At 38.5% G+C, this 18,768-nt stretch overlaps 1 protein-coding gene across 1 annotated transcript; it reads left to right on the top strand.

Annotated features, from left to right (window-relative positions):
* Window positions 1-1,552: 1,552 nt before the first annotated feature.
* adprs.S (ADP-ribosylserine hydrolase S homeolog) lies at window positions 1,553-14,564 on the top strand. Its single transcript, XM_018249497.2, has 6 exons — window positions 1,553-1,886; window positions 3,664-3,757; window positions 5,473-5,680; window positions 7,502-7,686; window positions 9,480-9,580; window positions 11,287-14,564. The coding sequence occupies exons 1-6, from the start codon at window positions 1,733-1,735 to the stop codon at window positions 11,592-11,594; spliced, it is 1,050 nt and encodes a 349-aa protein (XP_018104986.1). The 5' UTR covers window positions 1,553-1,732; the 3' UTR covers window positions 11,595-14,564.
* The last annotated feature ends 4,204 nt before the right edge of the window (window positions 14,565-18,768 follow it).

The raw sequence follows: 18,768 nt of genomic DNA, 5'->3' as shown, positions 1-18,768 counted from the left end.
CAGTCTTCGATCCAACCGGATTTTAAACCTACCTGATAAACATCTGCCTGATCAACATCTGCATTATTAAAATTGCAAGGGCTTTCCCTGCTGAACTAACTCCTGTGTGCCGGTGATCTTTCCACGTACCTTGACTGGGTGGTTGCCGATTCCCCTACCACTGAGCACCAGGAAGCTCTGCTTAGGTTTGTGAGGTGTGCGGTTTCTCCAAATTGGCTTGGAACTGATCAACATCTGCCCAACTTTCAGGCAGATATCAATCGGGGAAGCCTGTCGGAGAGCCACCATACATTGCCCAATAAGATTCAGACTTAATCCGCGGCAGCTTATATCTGCTCATGTATAGGGACCTTAAGGCAGCCCCAGTGCATAACTTCACTGTCCTGTTTTTCATGGGACAGTCCCGATTTTGACAGCTCAGCCTATAGTCCTGGATTATTACTGAAATGTCCTGACTTTCTCTTTGATCTCCTGAACAGCCAGAAAAAGATACAAAATTTCTAAAACCTAATTGGCTGTTGACTGAGCCCAGAATATGTGGCAGGTGCTCTTAGATACATTTGTTACAATTTAACATAAGCAAAGACACAATTATAACAATTTAAGATAAGCAAGTCTATTGGGGCAACTGTGACTTGCAGCTTAAAGGGAAAGGAAACCTAGTCGGCGCAAACCCCCCCATCCCCCCTCCCGTTTGTTGCCCACCCTCCCTCCTCCCCCCTGGCCTACCCATCCCGCTGGGCAAATGCCCCTAACTTGTTACTTACCCTTCTGCGCAGGTCCAGTCCAGGGAGTTCATCGACGACATCTTCTTCCACGCGATCTTCTTCCTGCTGTGAACGGCGTTTTGGCGCATGCACAGTAGGATCATTTCGTCGGTACGGATCTACTGCGCATGCGCCGAAATGATCCTACTGCGCATGCGCCGTTCAAAGCAGGAAGAAGATCGCGTGGAAGAAGATGTCGGTGAACTCCCTGGACTGGACCTGCGCAGAAGGGTAAGTAACAAGTTAGGGGCATTTGCCCAGCGGGACGGGTAGGCCAGGAGGGAGGAGGGAGGGTGGGCAACAAACGGGAGGGGGGGTGGGGGGTTTGCGCCGACTAGGTTTCCTTCCCCTTTAAAGGGCACTTTCATTAGCAAAACCGTAATAACATAAAAACCACAGAAATGTGTTCAAACGTTCATAAACGGCCCCATTTTGTAAAATAAACATGGTAATTAGGGGGGTGACCACAAAAACGGGCGTTGTTAAATCGTTTTGTCCCTCTTTCTATTGCCAAAATGTTGAGAGGTGTGCTAGTAACTTTATGAAGTGAAATTGCTGTTATAAGCCATTGGTCAGTCAGCAACTGCTGAGGAACTTTTTTATTTTGTGGGATTTTATAATGAGTTTATTTGAAATGTGAGCCCAAGACTAACAGCAGCACAGGGTCAGTAACTTGTTTGTATAAACGTTATTATATCTGCTGAAGCAAATGCACAATTGTCTCCTGAGGTGAGGCGTTCAACTGACTATAAGAGGTGCAGGTGTAACAAAGAGCCAAGGGACAGACGTCTTATGTACGTTCTTTGTGACCCACGCGTCAGCTGGTACAGAGCATTCTGTTCTGTGATTGGCTAGTATCTCGTGTGTGCTCAGGCTGGGACTGTTGTCATTTCCCTGATTCCGGAGTGTTGCTATTCGCTTGCCGAGAGAGTTTTGCGTGAGGTCCTTCTGCTGGATTAAAGATCATGGCGGCCGCTGTATCTCGCTTCCGAGGGTCACTTCTCGGGGCCCTGCTCGGAGACTGCATAGGGGCTGTGTTTGAGGGGCATACTAATGTCACCAAGGAATTTTTATTCGATTATATGAAGTCGCTGGACAAGGGAGAGAGACTAAAAAGGGGTGAGATAACTGTCATGTTTAGCACTGAATTCTGCTATTTTAAAGGGGCGCTTCACCTTTAAGTTAACTTTCAATACGTTATTGAATGGCTAATTCTAAGCAACTTTTCAATTGGCCTTCATTTAAGTTTTTTTTGCAATAAGTTTATGCAATAGCCGTCTTCTGACTCTTTCCAGCTTTCAAGTGGGGGGGTCACTGAGCTCATCTAATAAACACATGCTCTGTAAGGCTACATATTTGTTCTTATTGCTACATTTTCTGCTTCCTGTTCAGGCCCTCTCCTGTTCATATTCCAGTCTACTATTCAAATCAGTACATGGTTGCAAGGTAATTAGGACCCTAGCAACCAGATTGCTCAAATTACAAACTTGAAACTTGCAAAATAAAGTACAATTAGTCAAACACCGCAAATAAGATTTGAAACCAATTGCAGATTGTCTCAAAATATTGCTATCTACATCAAACTAAAAGTTAATTTAAAGGGGACCCGTCACCCAAAAAAATTATTCAAAATCCTATTTTATCACATTAGGCAAGCAAAATTAACTTTAATTACACTATATAAATTATTTGAATCTTGTTTCCTTCAGTCTGGGAATTTATAATTATAGCAAGCAGGCAGGAGCCATTTTGTGCACACTGTTATTAAGGCAAGGCTTGTATCATCTCAGAATCTTGTTTGTGCACCAGAATGGGGGACCCGATGTCTATTTCCATGCCCTGGCTCCACAATTAACCGGTAAAGAGGACGGGGCGAATGTGTGGAGAGCTGTGACATCTAGGTGCTGAATGAAAAGTGAAAGTAATTGTCTGCCCGCCTCTATGCCATTGGCATAGAGGAGGGGCAGACAATATTTGATTGACAGCCAAGATTTTTAAATGAGCTTACAATAGCTATGAATGCTTTAATAAAAAATTGAACTTGTATTTCATGTTTAATTTGAAAAGGACAATTATTATTAAGATTTTTGTGTCTGGGTGACAGGTCCACTTTAAAGGTGAACAACCCCTTTAACTGATATACTGTAAGGTATTGGGAAAGCAACAGCAGTTTTAAAGGAACAACAGTTCAGAGTGCACAAATTGTGACTAAAGGCAAACTCCCTGTGCTTGCATAAAACATCATGTCTGGGAAGGAATTTTACTGTACCTGTAAATTGCAGATGTTTGTTTGTATGTAATACAGTAGAACCACATTTAACGTTTTTTCAGGGACCAGAAAAAAAATGGTGTAAAATCCAGGAAAATTTAAAATTATGGAAATGTATTCTGCACAATATATAGGTGGGACCACAAAACAACAATGTAAAATGAGGGAAAACTTAAAATCAGGGGATATAAAATGGGGGTTCTACTGTATGTTATTTTTATCAAGGTATATATTCTCCAAATGTCATTGCATAAATCCCCACTTAGCCGATTTTATGTTCGTTATGCATAATGACATTGTGCTGGCTGTTTATTGTGTGTGTATTTCACGTGATTTTGTGAAACTAATTAGATGAATTCAGAGTGCATATTTTTATAAGCATTTCCAGATAATGGCACAATCTGTGCATTTAATATAACAAACAAGGGAGAGTTGTGCTCACCACTCACCACCTCCAGTGCAAATTCCAAGGGGACGTATCTAAGCCGGGGAAATATTAATTTATAAATCTGGCAAAACCTGCACACTACAGATGTAAAATTGCAAAATCAGCTCATTGATTTAGATGGATACCTTTTGTAATGTTAATAACATTGCTGTCTTATGCTTTTCTGTCCTTTATGGTAGTATTAACATATACAGATGACACGGCCATGGCGAGGTCAATTGTACAGTCAATACTTGAAAACGACGAATTTGATGTTGATGATCTCGCAGACAGGTAAAAATGTGAAAGACAGACACTGGTTGTGAGAAAGTGTCTGTGTTTCACACAATTTTGTTTAAGACAGCTACTCCAATTCTATAGCCAGAAGCTTTTACTAGATGTGGTACTGCTGTAATGTTTTGTCCCCCCTCCCACTGTTAATCTCCACTAGTGCTGGGCCACATCCAGTATGTTTTCCCACCAGCTTTAATGTAAATATTACATTATTGCTGGTGGGAAGGCAACATGGGATGTTTCATCTATGCTAGACTGCAACAATACAATACCTCCTGAATGCCAGGGCCCTTCACAGGGTGTATCAAAGTAATCAAAATACAATGTACTGTTGCCCTGCACTGGTAAATGTTATATATTTGCTTCACAAATATAGTTTATATGAACAAGCTGCTGAGTAGCCATGGGGGCAACCATTCAAAGCTGGAAAAAAGGAACCCAAAAGCCTCTCATTTAAAATTCCTATTTTTTTTGAAAGCCCTCATCCCATCTGAACTGTACAAGTTTCCCCCAGATCTGCCCAGTTGTTCTTACCTTGTCAGAAGAAGCAGAGTAGCGCAATGGGGTTCACTTGCTAGAATCTTCTTTGGCAAGTGAACGGCCATGCATGGTTCAAACTTATGCAGGAAGGCAAAGAAAACAGTGTAGATTATAATAACTTTAAATCAATGTAATGCTAATCTGGGCTATCCAGACCACAGATAGTAAAAGTGTCCAGCTATTGGTATGAGCATGGATTACATTGCGACTTGCACAACAGGGTCAGGGCCTTCGCCAAGAGGAAGCTTTCCCTTGGGGCGTAGTAGAACTACAAAACACAGGCTACTGTATATAAAATATAGGAATTTGGACGCCAGGAGGTTCTTGGTGCAAACAAAAGATGGATTTATTGTACAAAGACAATGACCTCAGGTTTACTCACATGAGCGTTGAGGCAATAGCAGGTGATAATCACCCTGTCCACTGAGTCCCTAAACTAAAGGCAAACAAAGAAGCCTTTGGGAAGCTACTCCCTGCTACCAATCCTTGATGGAGCGACAACTGCTTGTGCTGCTAAATACTCTCTGTCTTACTCTTCTAGAGAGTCTATTACAAAACTGCCCTAGGATAGCTATTCCTCGTTCACGGGGTTGCCTGGTCCCTGACTTAATCACCAAAGGTACAGATCCCTTTGGGGCTGTGGCTTTACTGGGGCATTGGTGATCCCAGGCTCAATGGGAACACCTAGCTGCAAAGACACCAGGAGCCAAAGAGGAAGAGGCCACTCATTTCCAACACTATATGGAAGTGTGGCAGGAAGTGGTCATTACACCCTTGGCCAATAACTAGTGGTGTACTAAAGGAAATGTTACAGTCCAATAACAAAGGAGTACAGAAGGAAGGTAGGGATTTAACTCTATAGGGGCATAGCAATCCTATAGGTCCCTACATCAACTTTCAATTTTAAATTATTATGTGGTAACCTAGTTTAACCTAAATTGATTTTAAATCCGTTAGATATAGCTGCTGAATAAAAAGCTAAATGACTCAAAAACTACAAATAATACTAACAAATGAAACCAATTGCAAATTGTCTTAGAAAACCTCTCTAGGTCATACTAAAAGTTAACTCAAAGATGAACAACCCCTTTAAGGTGATTTTAAAAAAAAAAAAGTGATTTATTTAGAAAATAAAACTGTGAAATTATCCATTGCCCTATTTTTCTTTATTTCAGGTTTACCACAGAATATTATCGTGACCCTGACCGTGGGTATGGAATGGCTGTTGTTCATGTCTTTGAGAAGCTGGCCAGTGGAGAATATAAATATGTGTTTTCACCAGCTAAGGAACAATTTGATGGTAAAGGCTCATATGGAAATGGAGCAGCCATGCGAGTAGTAGGAATCCCATTGGCCTATCCCAGTATTCCAGATGTCATAGAGGTCAGTCCTAGAGAAGTCTACAAATATCATTGCAACTTTACTGGTGCCAAAATAAACAGACTAATATGTTAGGATGAAGATGTAAGGGGCTCTGATTTTAAAGGCATGTCTGATTTTAATGGTAGAACTCTCATGTTTAGGGGCAGGGAGGTGATACCATATCCAGACATCTGACAACACTATCTACAAGTATCTCTCTGAATTTTGCTCTGATGAGCATGATGGGAGTTTTTAGAACATAGATGTACTATTGAATAAGTGATCAAGCACACCTCATATCGCAAACTTTTATTGGTTTTTAAAGTATGCCATTATTATTTTCTCATACTTATGATAATAAGGCTCATGGCAGCTTGAACAACAACAACAATAAAAAGTTAAGTGTAAAATATTTCAACATCTATAAGTGTTACCATTTCCCCTCTCTTGCTACTTGAACACTCATATTTATAAAGCTATGAAATGATTTAGTGCTGGAGCAAAAGTGTATAATATATTTCTAAAGTTGCCTATTTCTGTTTATGTGAATACTATATTTATGCCATTATTGTATACCACCTGAAATGTGGCTTGTGTTCCAAGTTTGTTTGATATTTACATAAAAGATTTGTTCTGGTACTTTCCGTGCTAATTCTAGAGCACATTGTTGCTCATACTTTGCCCTGAACGATAGGGAATTTCTGGCACACCACCCACATGATTAGGATAATGGAACTTCCCTTTATATTTTCATGTAGGTATGTGATTGAACTGGTTTGGGCAAGTTGAATACAGTGCTGTTTATTAAAAAATATAGTCACCTATGCAAGAGGTGTTTTGACTTGGGTGACAACTCCCTTGTATGCCATAATCCTAAAAACTGGTTGAACTAAAAAATTGCTTTTGACTTATCAGCAAGATTCGAACAGTTTTAATGCTTTTTTAATTCCTGTTCTCGTATGCAAAAAGACCCCCCCCATCACTATTATTTTACTGGAATTTCTTTGCCAGGTTTGGCTGCAAAAAAGATGACCATAGACTTCAATGGGTGAAAAACATTTGTCGCCAGTCAAAAAATGTGCTTGTTTATGATAAAGTAGCAGCAAAATCACGGGTCCGCACACACCCTATGTATCTGCAGTCAGGGACGTGGCCCCTCTTTTTATTAATGTATCACTACAAGTATCAACATTTTGGGGGGTTCAACCTCCCTTTATCTGTATTCTCTTATGAAAAATGCATTTCAGTGCAGAAGTCTGCTGGAACAACAGGGGTTGTTCACCTTCCAAGCACTTTTTTTCAGTTCAGTTGTTTTCAGATGTTTCCCAGAAATAAAGACTTTTCAATTACTTTCCATTATTTATTGTTTACTGTTTTTCCAAAATCCAAGTTTAAAGTTTAATGTTCCTGTCTCTGCTGTTTCAGACACTTCAATATTTGAAAAAGGTGAGACATAAAAAATAGAACGTAATTGGAAAAAGTCGTTATTTCTGGTGATCTATCTGAAAACAACTAGTTGTTTGAAGTTGAACAACCCCTTTAACTGATGCGTTTTTTTTAAAAAAAACATGTTTTCCTGTGAGAGTATCCCTTTAAGGACTTTGGTTTTATTTTTAGGGTAAACATTTTAATATAGAAATAAGTATACTTTAGCATTATTGATATTGTAGATCACTGCCCCTCCATCAGTTGAACTGATTGAGATATGCTCAAGAGATTTTTCAACATCTTGAGCACCAAAGGTTGCCTTGTCCTAATTTATTGCTTTATTTAAGGACAACATCAGTGTGAAATGCTTTTGACTTTTGTGTATTTATTCTTTCTCTTTCCCTCTGTGAACAGTATGCCAAAACTAGTGGAATGCTAACACATGCATCATCTCTGGGCTATAATGGGGCCATTCTCCAGGCTCTAGCAGTGCACTATGCTTTGCAGGAGGAGCTCACACCTGAGACATTCTTGGATCAGCTTTTGGATCACATGAAGGAAGTTGAAACAGATAAGAAATCCCGTTCAGATGCCCTTGAGTAAGTAGTGCAAAGACAGGGAGCTGGCTTGCATTGTATTATTATTTGTCTTTTTAATGCTGATAATATTTCTCTCCCTATCAATCTTTTGCTCTTTCCTCCGCTTCTTTTATCAGTAAATATTATTATTTGTAGATATGTGTGATAACAAGGCAGAAGCTTGTAGGTTTTCAGCTATTGGGTGGAATTAAAAAAACAAAACCTATATATAATAACATACCAGGAATAACAATTGTTTTCAAATTCTAAATCATCTTAAAACCAGAAAAAATGATTTTAACTGCATCAGACTGAGGGAGAGGAGACAAATTGGAACAAAAAGGAGAGGGATGAGTTGTAGCAGAGGTAGACTAATAAAAAATGTTTTCTAGAAAGTGATTCCAGAGGAGATTAGAGAAAAGGGAAAATCTGGGAACTTGTCTGAAGAAAGTAGCAACTTTTGGCTTGGGGTCAATGATATGAGGAAGGGGTCAAAGGCTACCTGGGGGGCTTTTCATTTATAAGCTGAGTAGTGTTGGAGTCGAAGATTTTTGGCATATCAGATCAACTTAGTATTTCACATGGTTTGCATATTGTATACAGAAGTGTACTAAAGATGTTGATGTTACCCTCTAGGGGTTCAGTAAAAAACTGAACAGAGGAAAGAGGCTTTTATGCATTTAAATGGGTTTGTTTAGTCTGGGACTAGCAGCTCTTTTATAGTGAGGGAAGAAATTTAGGTACAGGGACAAATTAATAATGGTGTTGTAGTTGTAAAGAGAATTGGTGCCTCAAAGAGGAACTTAAAGGGTTGGTTCACCTTCAAGTTAACTTTTAGTATGCGATTTCTTTTGGTCTTCATTATTTATTTTCTATAGTTTTTCCATTATTTGCCTTCTTCTTCTGACTATTTCCACCTTTCAAATGGGGGTCACTGACCCCATAAAAAAATACTCTTTAAAGCTACAAATGTATTGTTACTGCTACTTTTTATGACTCATCTTTCTATCCAGACCCTCTCTTATTCATATTCCAGTCTCTTATTCAAATCAATGCATGATTGCTAGGGTAATTTGGGCAATAGAATATGGAGAAGCCGCACACCACACACTCCCAAAGGTTCTTATCCTGGTGCCCAGTGATAGAGGAATCGGCAGCCTCACAACAAGGGTAAGAAGAATTTCACCGGCACACAGGAATTGTAGTAGCAGGGCAAGCCCTTGCAATTTTATTATGCAGTAGTGCAACGTTTCGGGGTCACGCCCCTTTGTCAGAGCTTGACAAAGGGGCGTGACCCCGAAACATTGCACTACTGCATAATAAAATTGCAAGGGCTTGCCCTGCTACTACAATTCCTGTGTGCCGGTGAAATTCTTCTTACCTTAGGGTAATTTGGGCCCTAGCAACCATATTGCTGAAGCTGCAAACTGGAGAGCGGCTTCATAAAAAGCGATATAACTCAAAAACCACAAATAATAAAAAACAAATGCAAATTGTCTCAGAATATCACTCTCTACATCATACAAAAAGTTAATTTAAAGGTGAACAACCACTTTAAAGAGGATAAAGAGAGGGCTGGTGTGGGTGTTCACATCTAACTAAACTCACTGGTATCCATATAAGAGATTCATATGCTAACTGGGGTTGCATTGTCACTGATCTTCTGTGGTTTAATTGCATCAGGGTTTTGCAGTATCTGCCAAATCACTTGTTTAGGGACCCCACACTTAGCTCATAGTAATACAAATTAGATGGAATATGTTACATTATTTCATAATTTGTTGCCTTATTAATCTGGTATTTTCTCATTACAGATTAGAAATGGATGAATTCCCTTACTGTAAAAAACTAAAGAAGATTAAAGTATTTTTAACACAAGAAGATGTCACACGGAAGGATATAATTAAAGAATTAGGTATGTTTGTAAATTCCTTTGCTGTAGTTGGATATGGTCTAAAGATCAGTTTAACGCTATTAGAAAATATCAATCCTTGTAGGAATAGGACTGAATTTAAACATCAGAGGAGGTATGTATGCCTGTGAATGTTAGAATGTTAGCAAATGTGCTCATAATATCATGTGACATTAAAGCACCGGACATTGGAAGGTGGCAAAAGTTTGTTCACATTTAGTTATGCAGTTTGTTTTATTTTGTTAAAATGTGAGTATTCAAATTAGGGTCCATGTTTAATATGCGGCCACATCCTTTGTGGAAAAGTTGCTTCATGAGATACAGCAATTTTTTCGAGACTTGCCCAGGGTCATAAGGCATTAAAGCTTGTCTTTGGCCACTACTAGGAAGTCACTTCTCAATGGCTAGTCATAGCAGGGCAGACATGATTACTGTGTTGACTGCTTTTAATCATCTTGACGGTAATAGAGAGGGTTTTTAATAAATATTTAGGGGGAAATGTAATATTCTCAAAGTAAACAAATTTGCGAATAAGAATTCATGTTGCAATGTAGTATTCTTCATTTGGCTTTTATTGCATTGCAAATCTTAAAGGGGAACTCTGACTTCCAAACCAAAATTTGAGAAAGAGACCCACAGAAACCTCTAATGTACCCATAACAGTCATCTGTTTCTTCAAAAAGTATGAATACATGCCATTTTCTATGCTGAAATCCAGCTGTTTAACAGTTCTTCTCTTTCTGCATCATTTGAAATCCTGGCAGGGAAGGAGGGACGAAAGACTGACAAATTGTAGCAACTTTTCCACAGCTTACAGACAGCATGCAGGAACTGCATAACCCACAATGCATTGATGTTCCATTCCGTATTGAAATCATGTGTGCAGGGAATTGTAGGGTTTGGAGGATGCAGGCTGTGGGCGGCTGGCTGCTGTTACAAAGTAACGCTAGTCAGACAGCTCAGCAAAGTAGTCAGACAGATCAGCAGTAGAGCAGGGGTCTAGGCTTAGGGAACTGTCAGAAACCATTAAAAATCATGAAAAGTCTGCATATTTATTAATTGATGTACATTGCAAAGTTGCTTGAAATTTTGTTACTTTTTAAAAAGCTAAAGTGATGTTTATGTGGAGTTCCCCTTTAATTGCGTATTGTGAGCCTTTAACTTATGCTTGAAGATGGCGGAAACTTTTGGAGCAAATGTAACAACTTTTTCATTAAGAAGTTTTATTACATACACACTATTGCAAACTATAAAATTCACAATCACTATTCTACTGTCGTGTGATGGGGCAAAGTGTTCGCAACATTTTTTCACTTTACGAACAATTATTCATATTGCGAACTAATTGTGACTGATATTTGTGTTAGCGAACAATATTACATTCGCCCATTAAACTTTCCTCTCTGTGTTACTGGAAAAACAGCTGCCATCACCCGATCACGTTTCTGAATCTGACTGTAAACAAATACTTAACAGAGCTGTGCCTTCACATTTGTGTGGTGAAGAATGTTTTTCTTAACGTTTTATTGTTGAAATGGGTATTATACAAACCGTTCATTATAGTGGTCAGTTACCTACAGTCTTCGTCTTACAGATACAGAAACCGTTTCATTCTATGTGAGAGCTACTTCCACACTGTAACCAAAAAGATATATTTATAGGTCAATGCATATTATGTCAGTAAAAGTATAACTTCTTCTATCCAACAGGTAATGGTATTGAAGCATTAGAGTCTGTTCCAACTGCAATTTACTCATTTCTGCGATGCTTGAAGCCAGTGCCAGAGCTGCCTTCTGAACTTACCAACTTGCAGCGCACTATTGCTTTCTGCATCTTGCTTGGGGGGGACACAGACACCATTGCTACTATGGCTGCAGCCATTGCAGGCGCTTACCATGGAGAAGAGCAGATTCCACTCAACTGGAAGCTTTCGGCTGAGGATTACAAAGATGCAGAGGATTGGGGCGAGAAGTTACATCAGTTGTACTGCAAGCGGTTACAAAGTACCACTTCCTAACTTGTGATAGATGGCTTTGGTTAAATAGAATCAGTATTGTTAAAGTGAGGACACCCCTTTTTGTTTGGGTGAAGAAGAGTTACTTCAGAGGGACTCTTATTTGGGCAATGCTTAAGTCCTGCTCAGCTACTGTAGCTTAAACACTGGGGCTCATTTATAAACTTCGTTCAGGGCAGATTGGTTTGCACAGTGAATATATTTGTCCCGCGCATGGTTATAATTATAAGCCGTACTTGAGCAAAGAAAAAGGTGGCGCTCCGATAAAAAATAGCTGCTTATTGCAACAGGTCACAAACCAGCATCGCCTGACGCGTTTCGGGAACACCTCCCTTAATAATAGGCTTATTATAAAGCTGAAAAGAGTGTGCAAACAGAATTGCAAAATATATTTTGCAATGTGAATGTCTATAACATCTTTTTAAATATGCAAAAATCGCAAATTTTCATGTGCACGCTTTGGTGGCGGAGAAAATATCCGCAAAACAGTTTTGCAAATTGTGAATTTAAGTTACTGTCACACAAACACTCGTCTCACTTGTGAGCCATTTGCCAGAATTCATTCGCAATGCGAATTCGCAAAAACTGGAAAGCCGGGCACAGCAGTGCAACATTTTAGCATTCAGGAAAAAGCATTGCCAATACAACCAATCGCAAACAAATATGCGCTGGGCAAACTTTATAAATGACCCACTATGTTGTTCTGTATGGTCATGTCCCACTGAAAAGAAAGGTTGTTCTAAAAAAAACAAAAACATGACTATCATTTTTTTTATAGCTCTGATTTAGGATTTTCTTTGTGCTGATCATCTCTTTAGCTGGGTTAAAAAAAAGCAACAGTTTTCACTTAAATACTATCTTATATAGCAGTGAAATCTGCATTAAATGGACCACCCTTTTCTGTGACACAGTGTACAGTGTCATCACCTCTGCTGTTTTTATATTTTTCCTTATGATGGCCTCATTGCTTTGCAGCAGGCAAATTCTTTAGCCTAGACATCTTAGCATTGCGAAGTTTACAGCAACTGATTGCAATCCAGTCTAAATATCAATATCCTACCAACCCTTGCTTATTTTTAGTTTTTTTTGGAAATGTGCCTCCTGAAAATAAATTGCAAAAAATATAATGTCGCCTATTAAGAGGTTATTCGTTGGTCAGCAATAAACATCTTCTATCAGCATGTGAAATTTTTAGACTGGAAGAAACTGGATTGCACATGCTTGGTTCTAGCATATGGCACTTGAATGCCTTTTGCTTCATATGATTGTATAGACATCAATACAAATTACTATAGTGCTTACAGCTTCAATGTACTTCTAAGTTTTAAGTGAAGCAGATGCAGAAACCTTTTAGTGCCACTATGTGGTGCTCTTAGCATAATGTTTCTTAAAAAAAAAAACCCACTGCAAATGCTTTTGTATAAAAATACCGGTAGAATGCCATCATTTTGCTTTTATACAAAATTGGACTTAGGGAGCCAGAGTTCTAAAATAAAATACATAAAGAGTGACCTGTGAGTTTCTATCCAAGGCTTCTTTGTTTTTGTCAAACTCTTATTTCATACGTTTTTCTCTGATTATAGAGTCAACAAATGACAGAGTGGTTTCCCCCCTGAGAACCTGGGGCAATCACATTCATTGTTGTTGCTTTTGAGTGTTGTCTGTGTTCTCTTGTGAAAGTTGATCCGTTAGTCTAGCACTTAATGGGTTCTGATGTATTTCCCTCAGAGGAAACTGCAGTGGGCCCTCTTGATGGTAAACTTAATGGGAATGACAAAAATATTGAATTGTTGCAGCTTTCATTCCTTAGGCAATAAATGGTAATTGCTATTGCTGTTTTTTTTGTATTTGCCCCAAAAAAATAATTCCTGTATACTGTAGGATGCACTGATTCTAGGATTGGGATTCTGCTCAATCCTATTCAAATTCATATTCAGCCCAATCTTGAGTGTTCAGTTGAACCAAATCCAAACCCTTAATAAGACTTTAAAGATCTGGAAAACACAATGTGATTTTATTTCACAGTTGATGCTGAATTTTTTGTGGAGGATTCATCGTTGGCCGAAACCAGATATTTTGAATCACAGCATCCATAATGGAAAGATCCAGAACAACTCTTTCTTATGAAAATTAGGTTTTCCTATCAAGAAAATAATGATCTTTGATATGAAAACCTACACATTGTAATATCAGTATTATTATAATTTTATTATAATTATTACGCGAGTATCTGGCCTGCTGCAGAACTCTACCTCCAAGTAATCTCAATTAGAAGTGATCCATGATGGCTACATCCATTATTATCAGAGACAAAAGTAGCGTGCCCAGATTTGAATTGGCAATCTGTACATTCTGGCAAATTCCAGAGGAGCTGCTGTAAGATGACATTGACTGTCATTATTTATTGGACCTTTCGGTGGCAGTTTGATATGGCACCTTGCCTTTTGAACTCTCGTGTGCTTATGACAACTCTATTTATTTTATTGTGTCTCGTTTGAGAGGCTGTAGAGAATCCAGCTAAATCTAACAAAATTGTGAGTCATGTTTATTATTATATTTAACACTGGCTTTTCCAATAGAACCCATGGCTCTTAATTAGTAAACCAATATGAGCAAATTAGTGTTTTACAAGAGCTGATCACCCAGTAACAGCAGTCTAACCTAATAAAGCACATGTATTCAGAGCCTAAATCATTTAAGGTGTTTCTTTACAATACTACTAAAGAACAAATCGTTTTTAGAAAAATCTGTGCCTTTTGGAAATTGTTCAGAAATGTGGATAATAGTAACATTTCACTTTATTATACTAAACACAGACTTGAATCATTAAATGAAAAAGTTTTTTACTGAGTAATATAATGTATAAATACACCTTGATGAGGAGCATCAGTTTGTAAAATAAAATGTTGCCTTGTTACATAGAGATATGGGTAAATGCTTAGCAATCTTGTCAATAAAATTAAACTAATTGTACTGTTGCTTTTCTATGGACCACACCTAAAGTACAGAATTCTGTTTATTGCGATAAAATGATTTCACATTTTACAAAGACATTCCCCTACAGTTGTTGGGTGTGTTATGTTCATAGATGGCCAATTTTATCACAGGAGCAACTTGATCTCCAGTTTGGGGCAAAATTTGTGTCTGAATTTGTGGTTGACACAATTACTGAGGTTCAAGGAAACAAATGTTGTGGTGTGGGGGGGGGGGAACATAGCAATCTCTGAGCAGTTTTGATTACAAATGATAAACAAACCTGAAAACATTTGATCCACAACGAATGTCAACAGTAGAGGCACAGCCAATCTCTCATTATCAACCTTTCCTGTCTGATTATGGCAGCTTCTCACTACAATGATGCACTTTCAACAGCTCTAGACTCTCTTGCGCATTCTACCACCCGTCACAGTCGACCAGCTAAACCCCAATCTTGGAGCAGTAGTGTAACTTGGTACCTCAGAAGATGTAGTAGGTTGGCTGAATGACAGTGGAGAAAGTCAAAACCTGATCCTGACTTCAACCACTTCAAGTTCATGCTATCCTGCTATAATCAAGCATTATAGCTAAAGAACAGTACTTCTTTTATCTCCTCTCTAACCTCTAAACCGCAATGACCGTTCCTCCACATTCATCTCACTACTATGCCCCCTTCTGCACCCTCCACCCATTAATGTAACTGCCCAAGATCGTGCTCATTTCTTTTAAGAAAAAAAACCAATCTCATTAGACTGAGCATACCACCTGACAGCAATCAGATTAACTTGCAGTCCACTCACATCCACTTTGCACTCCATCACCCCCGCAATACTGGATGAAGTTAACAAACTTCTAGCCTGCTCAAAACCCACAACCTGCTCCCTTGACCCCATACCCTCTGGCCTCCTCTATCCAATCTCTGATACACTCTCTCCTGCACTTACCCACCTATTTAACCTTTTACGCTCAACTGCTACTCTTCCATCACTCCTATCCTCAAAAAAACCTTACCTTGTTCCCAGCTCTCCCGCTATCATCCCGTTCCTTCTTCCATTTACATGCAAATTGCTAGAGAGACTTGTTTACAAACGCTTGATCCAGCATCTTACTGACAACTCCCTTCTTGACCCCCTGCAATCTGGCTTCCTCCCATCACACTCAACTGAAACTGGACTCACCAAAGTAACCAATGATCTTCTCCTGGCAAAGTCTAAAGGTCACTATTCCATACTCATCCTTTTAGATCTCTCTGCAGCCTTTGACACAGTTGACCACCCACTCCTCCTAGATATTCTATACTCAGCTGACATTAGTGACACTTCTCTTTTATGGTTTACATCTTATCTTTTCCTTTAAAGGTGCCTTTTCTAACTCTACTTCTACCACATTCCCTCTCTCTGTTGGAGTTTCTCAAGGTTTTGTCTTAGGCCCTCTGCTGTTCTAACTCTATACTACTTAGCTAGGAAAACCTATTCAGTTATATGGACTTTAGTATTATTCAATGCACCTTAATTAATCAGTCATTGCTGTATCATTAATCACAAATTTGTTTCTGAAATCCTTGTTTCATTTGTACCCTAACCTTTAGTTTGTAAACTCTTGTGAGTAGTGGCTTCTAATCCTATTGTACTCTGTAAACCCTTGTTTATTATTCACCATTTGTTCCCTGTTTGTTCTAAATTAATGTAAAGCACAGCTTAACTTGTTGGTGTTATATAAATAAATGATGATGATAAATGAGCCATATGATTAGAGAGCAATTTCAGTTGCTTCCCTTGTTACTGCAGTTCTTGCATCCCTGAATACTGCTGTTGCAAGGTATTACATGACCACACAAAACTACACTCAGTAAGTAATATTTACTGGTTACTAGTTTGAAAGTGATCATCTTATTAGTTTCTATTGTTCACTAGATCTGCTTCAAACGGTACAAATGTTGTTAATTTATGGCAAACTGACAACGTGACCTTTTAAGTTTGAAAGAAATATTTTTGCCATTTAATATATAAAAGTAACATTGCCAACATTAACAAAGCATTTTGAACTTAAGTTTGCATTCATTTGTTTGTCTTTGCCTAATAAATGAGTCAATATTAGCATTTTGAGTGAATATATCATATACATATATAAAGGGGGTGTAAAGGTGCTTTGGCATATTTCTGGTGTACCACTACATAGTCCTCAACCCCTAAGAGCAAGGGATAGGCTGCCAATTGCACATGTACCATACAAAGTTTTCTGTTTGTGTAAAGCAGCCATTTGAAACAAGTATTACACCTGCAGGTTTGTTTCCCCTCCCTACATGCAACGCTGTCATGTAGTTTGTATTGGCCACACAAACACACCGCAAGGAATCATTGAATCCTGAAGGTTAGTGCATGAATTGAGGACATTTGTGCCACCCTTTTTCACCAAACAAGTGCAGCATTGTCACTGAGGCTCGGACCATTCCTACAGAAGAGGAAATATATGACAGAAAATTTCAGCTATAATAAAACCAAAATCAATCTTTGCTCCTCCCACTTGATTATCCATGTATTCACCCCCCTGGCCTAGGAAATAGATTCATTGGTCCCCCAATGCATATGAGCATTGTGCTATGATGTCACAACAGTTGATGTCATGCAGAAGGGTGCCTATGGCAGCAGTGCACCTGAATTCACTACTGCCTACCCGCATCAATTACAAGAATAGGACTGAAGACCACACACATGACACGGGACATCAATCAATTGGTTTTTGAAACACCTTTTTATTTTGAATTTGTATGCTGACAGCTTGCAGACTTTTTGAAAACACTAGCTGTGTTTTTGTCTGCTGACTGGATACTACATACCCTGCTTATAACTTGAATTACTAATTATAATAATTATAATTTAGCAGCCAGAGGAGAAAGGGTTACATTTGATCCAGCAACACATTGCACCCCATAACCAGTTTCACCTTCCAATCCTTTTTCAGTTGTTTTCAGATAGTTCACCAGAAATGAAGCAACTCTGGGAGGTGGTCGCAAGCTCTGTAATTGTTCTAAATTGATACTTTAAATTGATACATTTCTTGCCTTTGTCCCTGCTGAGTAGAATCCCTGAGTTTCAGTAAAGGCAGCTGTTAGAAATGATACAATAGTTGCTAATTTTCCTTCACATGCTGCTGAGAAATGTATCAAGTAATGCAGCAAATTTTAACAGTTCAGAATCTGCACCTGGATCATTGAGCTGCCAGACTCAAACATCAAATAATTTAAAATTTAATTATAACCAAATTTGGGAAAAAAATAAAAACAAACAATTGAAAAAGTCTTTATGGTGAACAATCTGAAAACAACTGAACTGAAAAACTGATTTTATTTATTTTACCAGACATGATTACATAGTATGATAAGTAAAATAAAGCAAAATCCAGTGCAACAAAAGTGATCTAGAATTATTGCACCGTTGCACTTTTTCCCCCGATAATGTTCTCGCATACAATTCAGTCTGGGATCACAAATGTATTCTGCTTATTTGCAGCAGAAAAAAAAAGCTGGAAATAAACGATTAAAACCAATTCCATGCTGAAATCCTAAAATGGACTGGACAAAATTAGTGGCACAGTTTGTTTTAACCAGATTGAATGGAGAAAGTTGTACATTGCCATCTTTTTTACTCACAATGCAGCATCTCCCCCATAATCCCAGTGTAATTACAACCATGCTCTGAATTGCACCTGATGCATCAAAGCATCAATTTTGCCATAAATTAGGTTCAAGTTGCAAAATTAGTTTCAAGTTGCATCTGGAGTGCAGGTTCAAAATGGTATTTACATTCTGGAAATAAGTCTGTTGTGCTAATTGATGCACCGTGCTGTGGGAGCTTTGGAACTAAAGTCTTATCCTGGATGGTGATAGCTCCAGCATTCCCCAGGTTCAGTAAGCACAGTTGCAAACCAGTCACCAAAAGGTAGGATGGACATGTTGGCAACTGTGAAAGGATAGGCGCATATACTCATGAAAGTACCTTAAATGGGCTGTTCATCTTTAAATCAACTTTTAGTTTGATATTCTGAGACAATTTGAAGTGAGTTAGTTTTCATTCTCTATTCTAAAAATTAAAAAAAACTATAAACTAAAGAAAAATTGAAGGCCAACTAAAAAGTTGCTTAGCAATAGCCCTATTACAAACTAAAAGTTAATTTCAATGTGAACCACCTTTTAAATGAATTG

The sequence above is a fragment of the Xenopus laevis genome, chromosome 2S (assembly GCF_017654675.1).
Source record: "Xenopus laevis strain J_2021 chromosome 2S, Xenopus_laevis_v10.1, whole genome shotgun sequence".
Classification (NCBI taxonomy): Eukaryota; Metazoa; Chordata; class Amphibia; order Anura; family Pipidae; genus Xenopus; species Xenopus laevis.
The sequence above is the reverse complement of the archived record's forward strand: the minus strand, read 5'-3'. Positions and strand labels throughout refer to the sequence as shown.

What these genes read in the sequence shown, in the direction of transcription:
- adprs.S (XM_018249497.2), top strand. Translation starts at nt 1,733, where the DNA reads ATGGCGGCCGCTGTATCTCGCTTCCGAGGGTCACTTCTCGGGGCCCTG. An exon ending in GTATTCCAGATGTCATAGAG is followed by an intron (nt 5,681 to 7,501) that starts GTCAGTCCTAGA and finishes CTCTGTGAACAG; the next exon opens with TATGCCAAAACTAGTGGAAT. An exon ending in TCCCGTTCAGATGCCCTTGA is followed by an intron (nt 7,687 to 9,479) that starts GTAAGTAGTGCA and finishes TTCTCATTACAG; the next exon opens with ATTAGAAATGGATGAATTCC.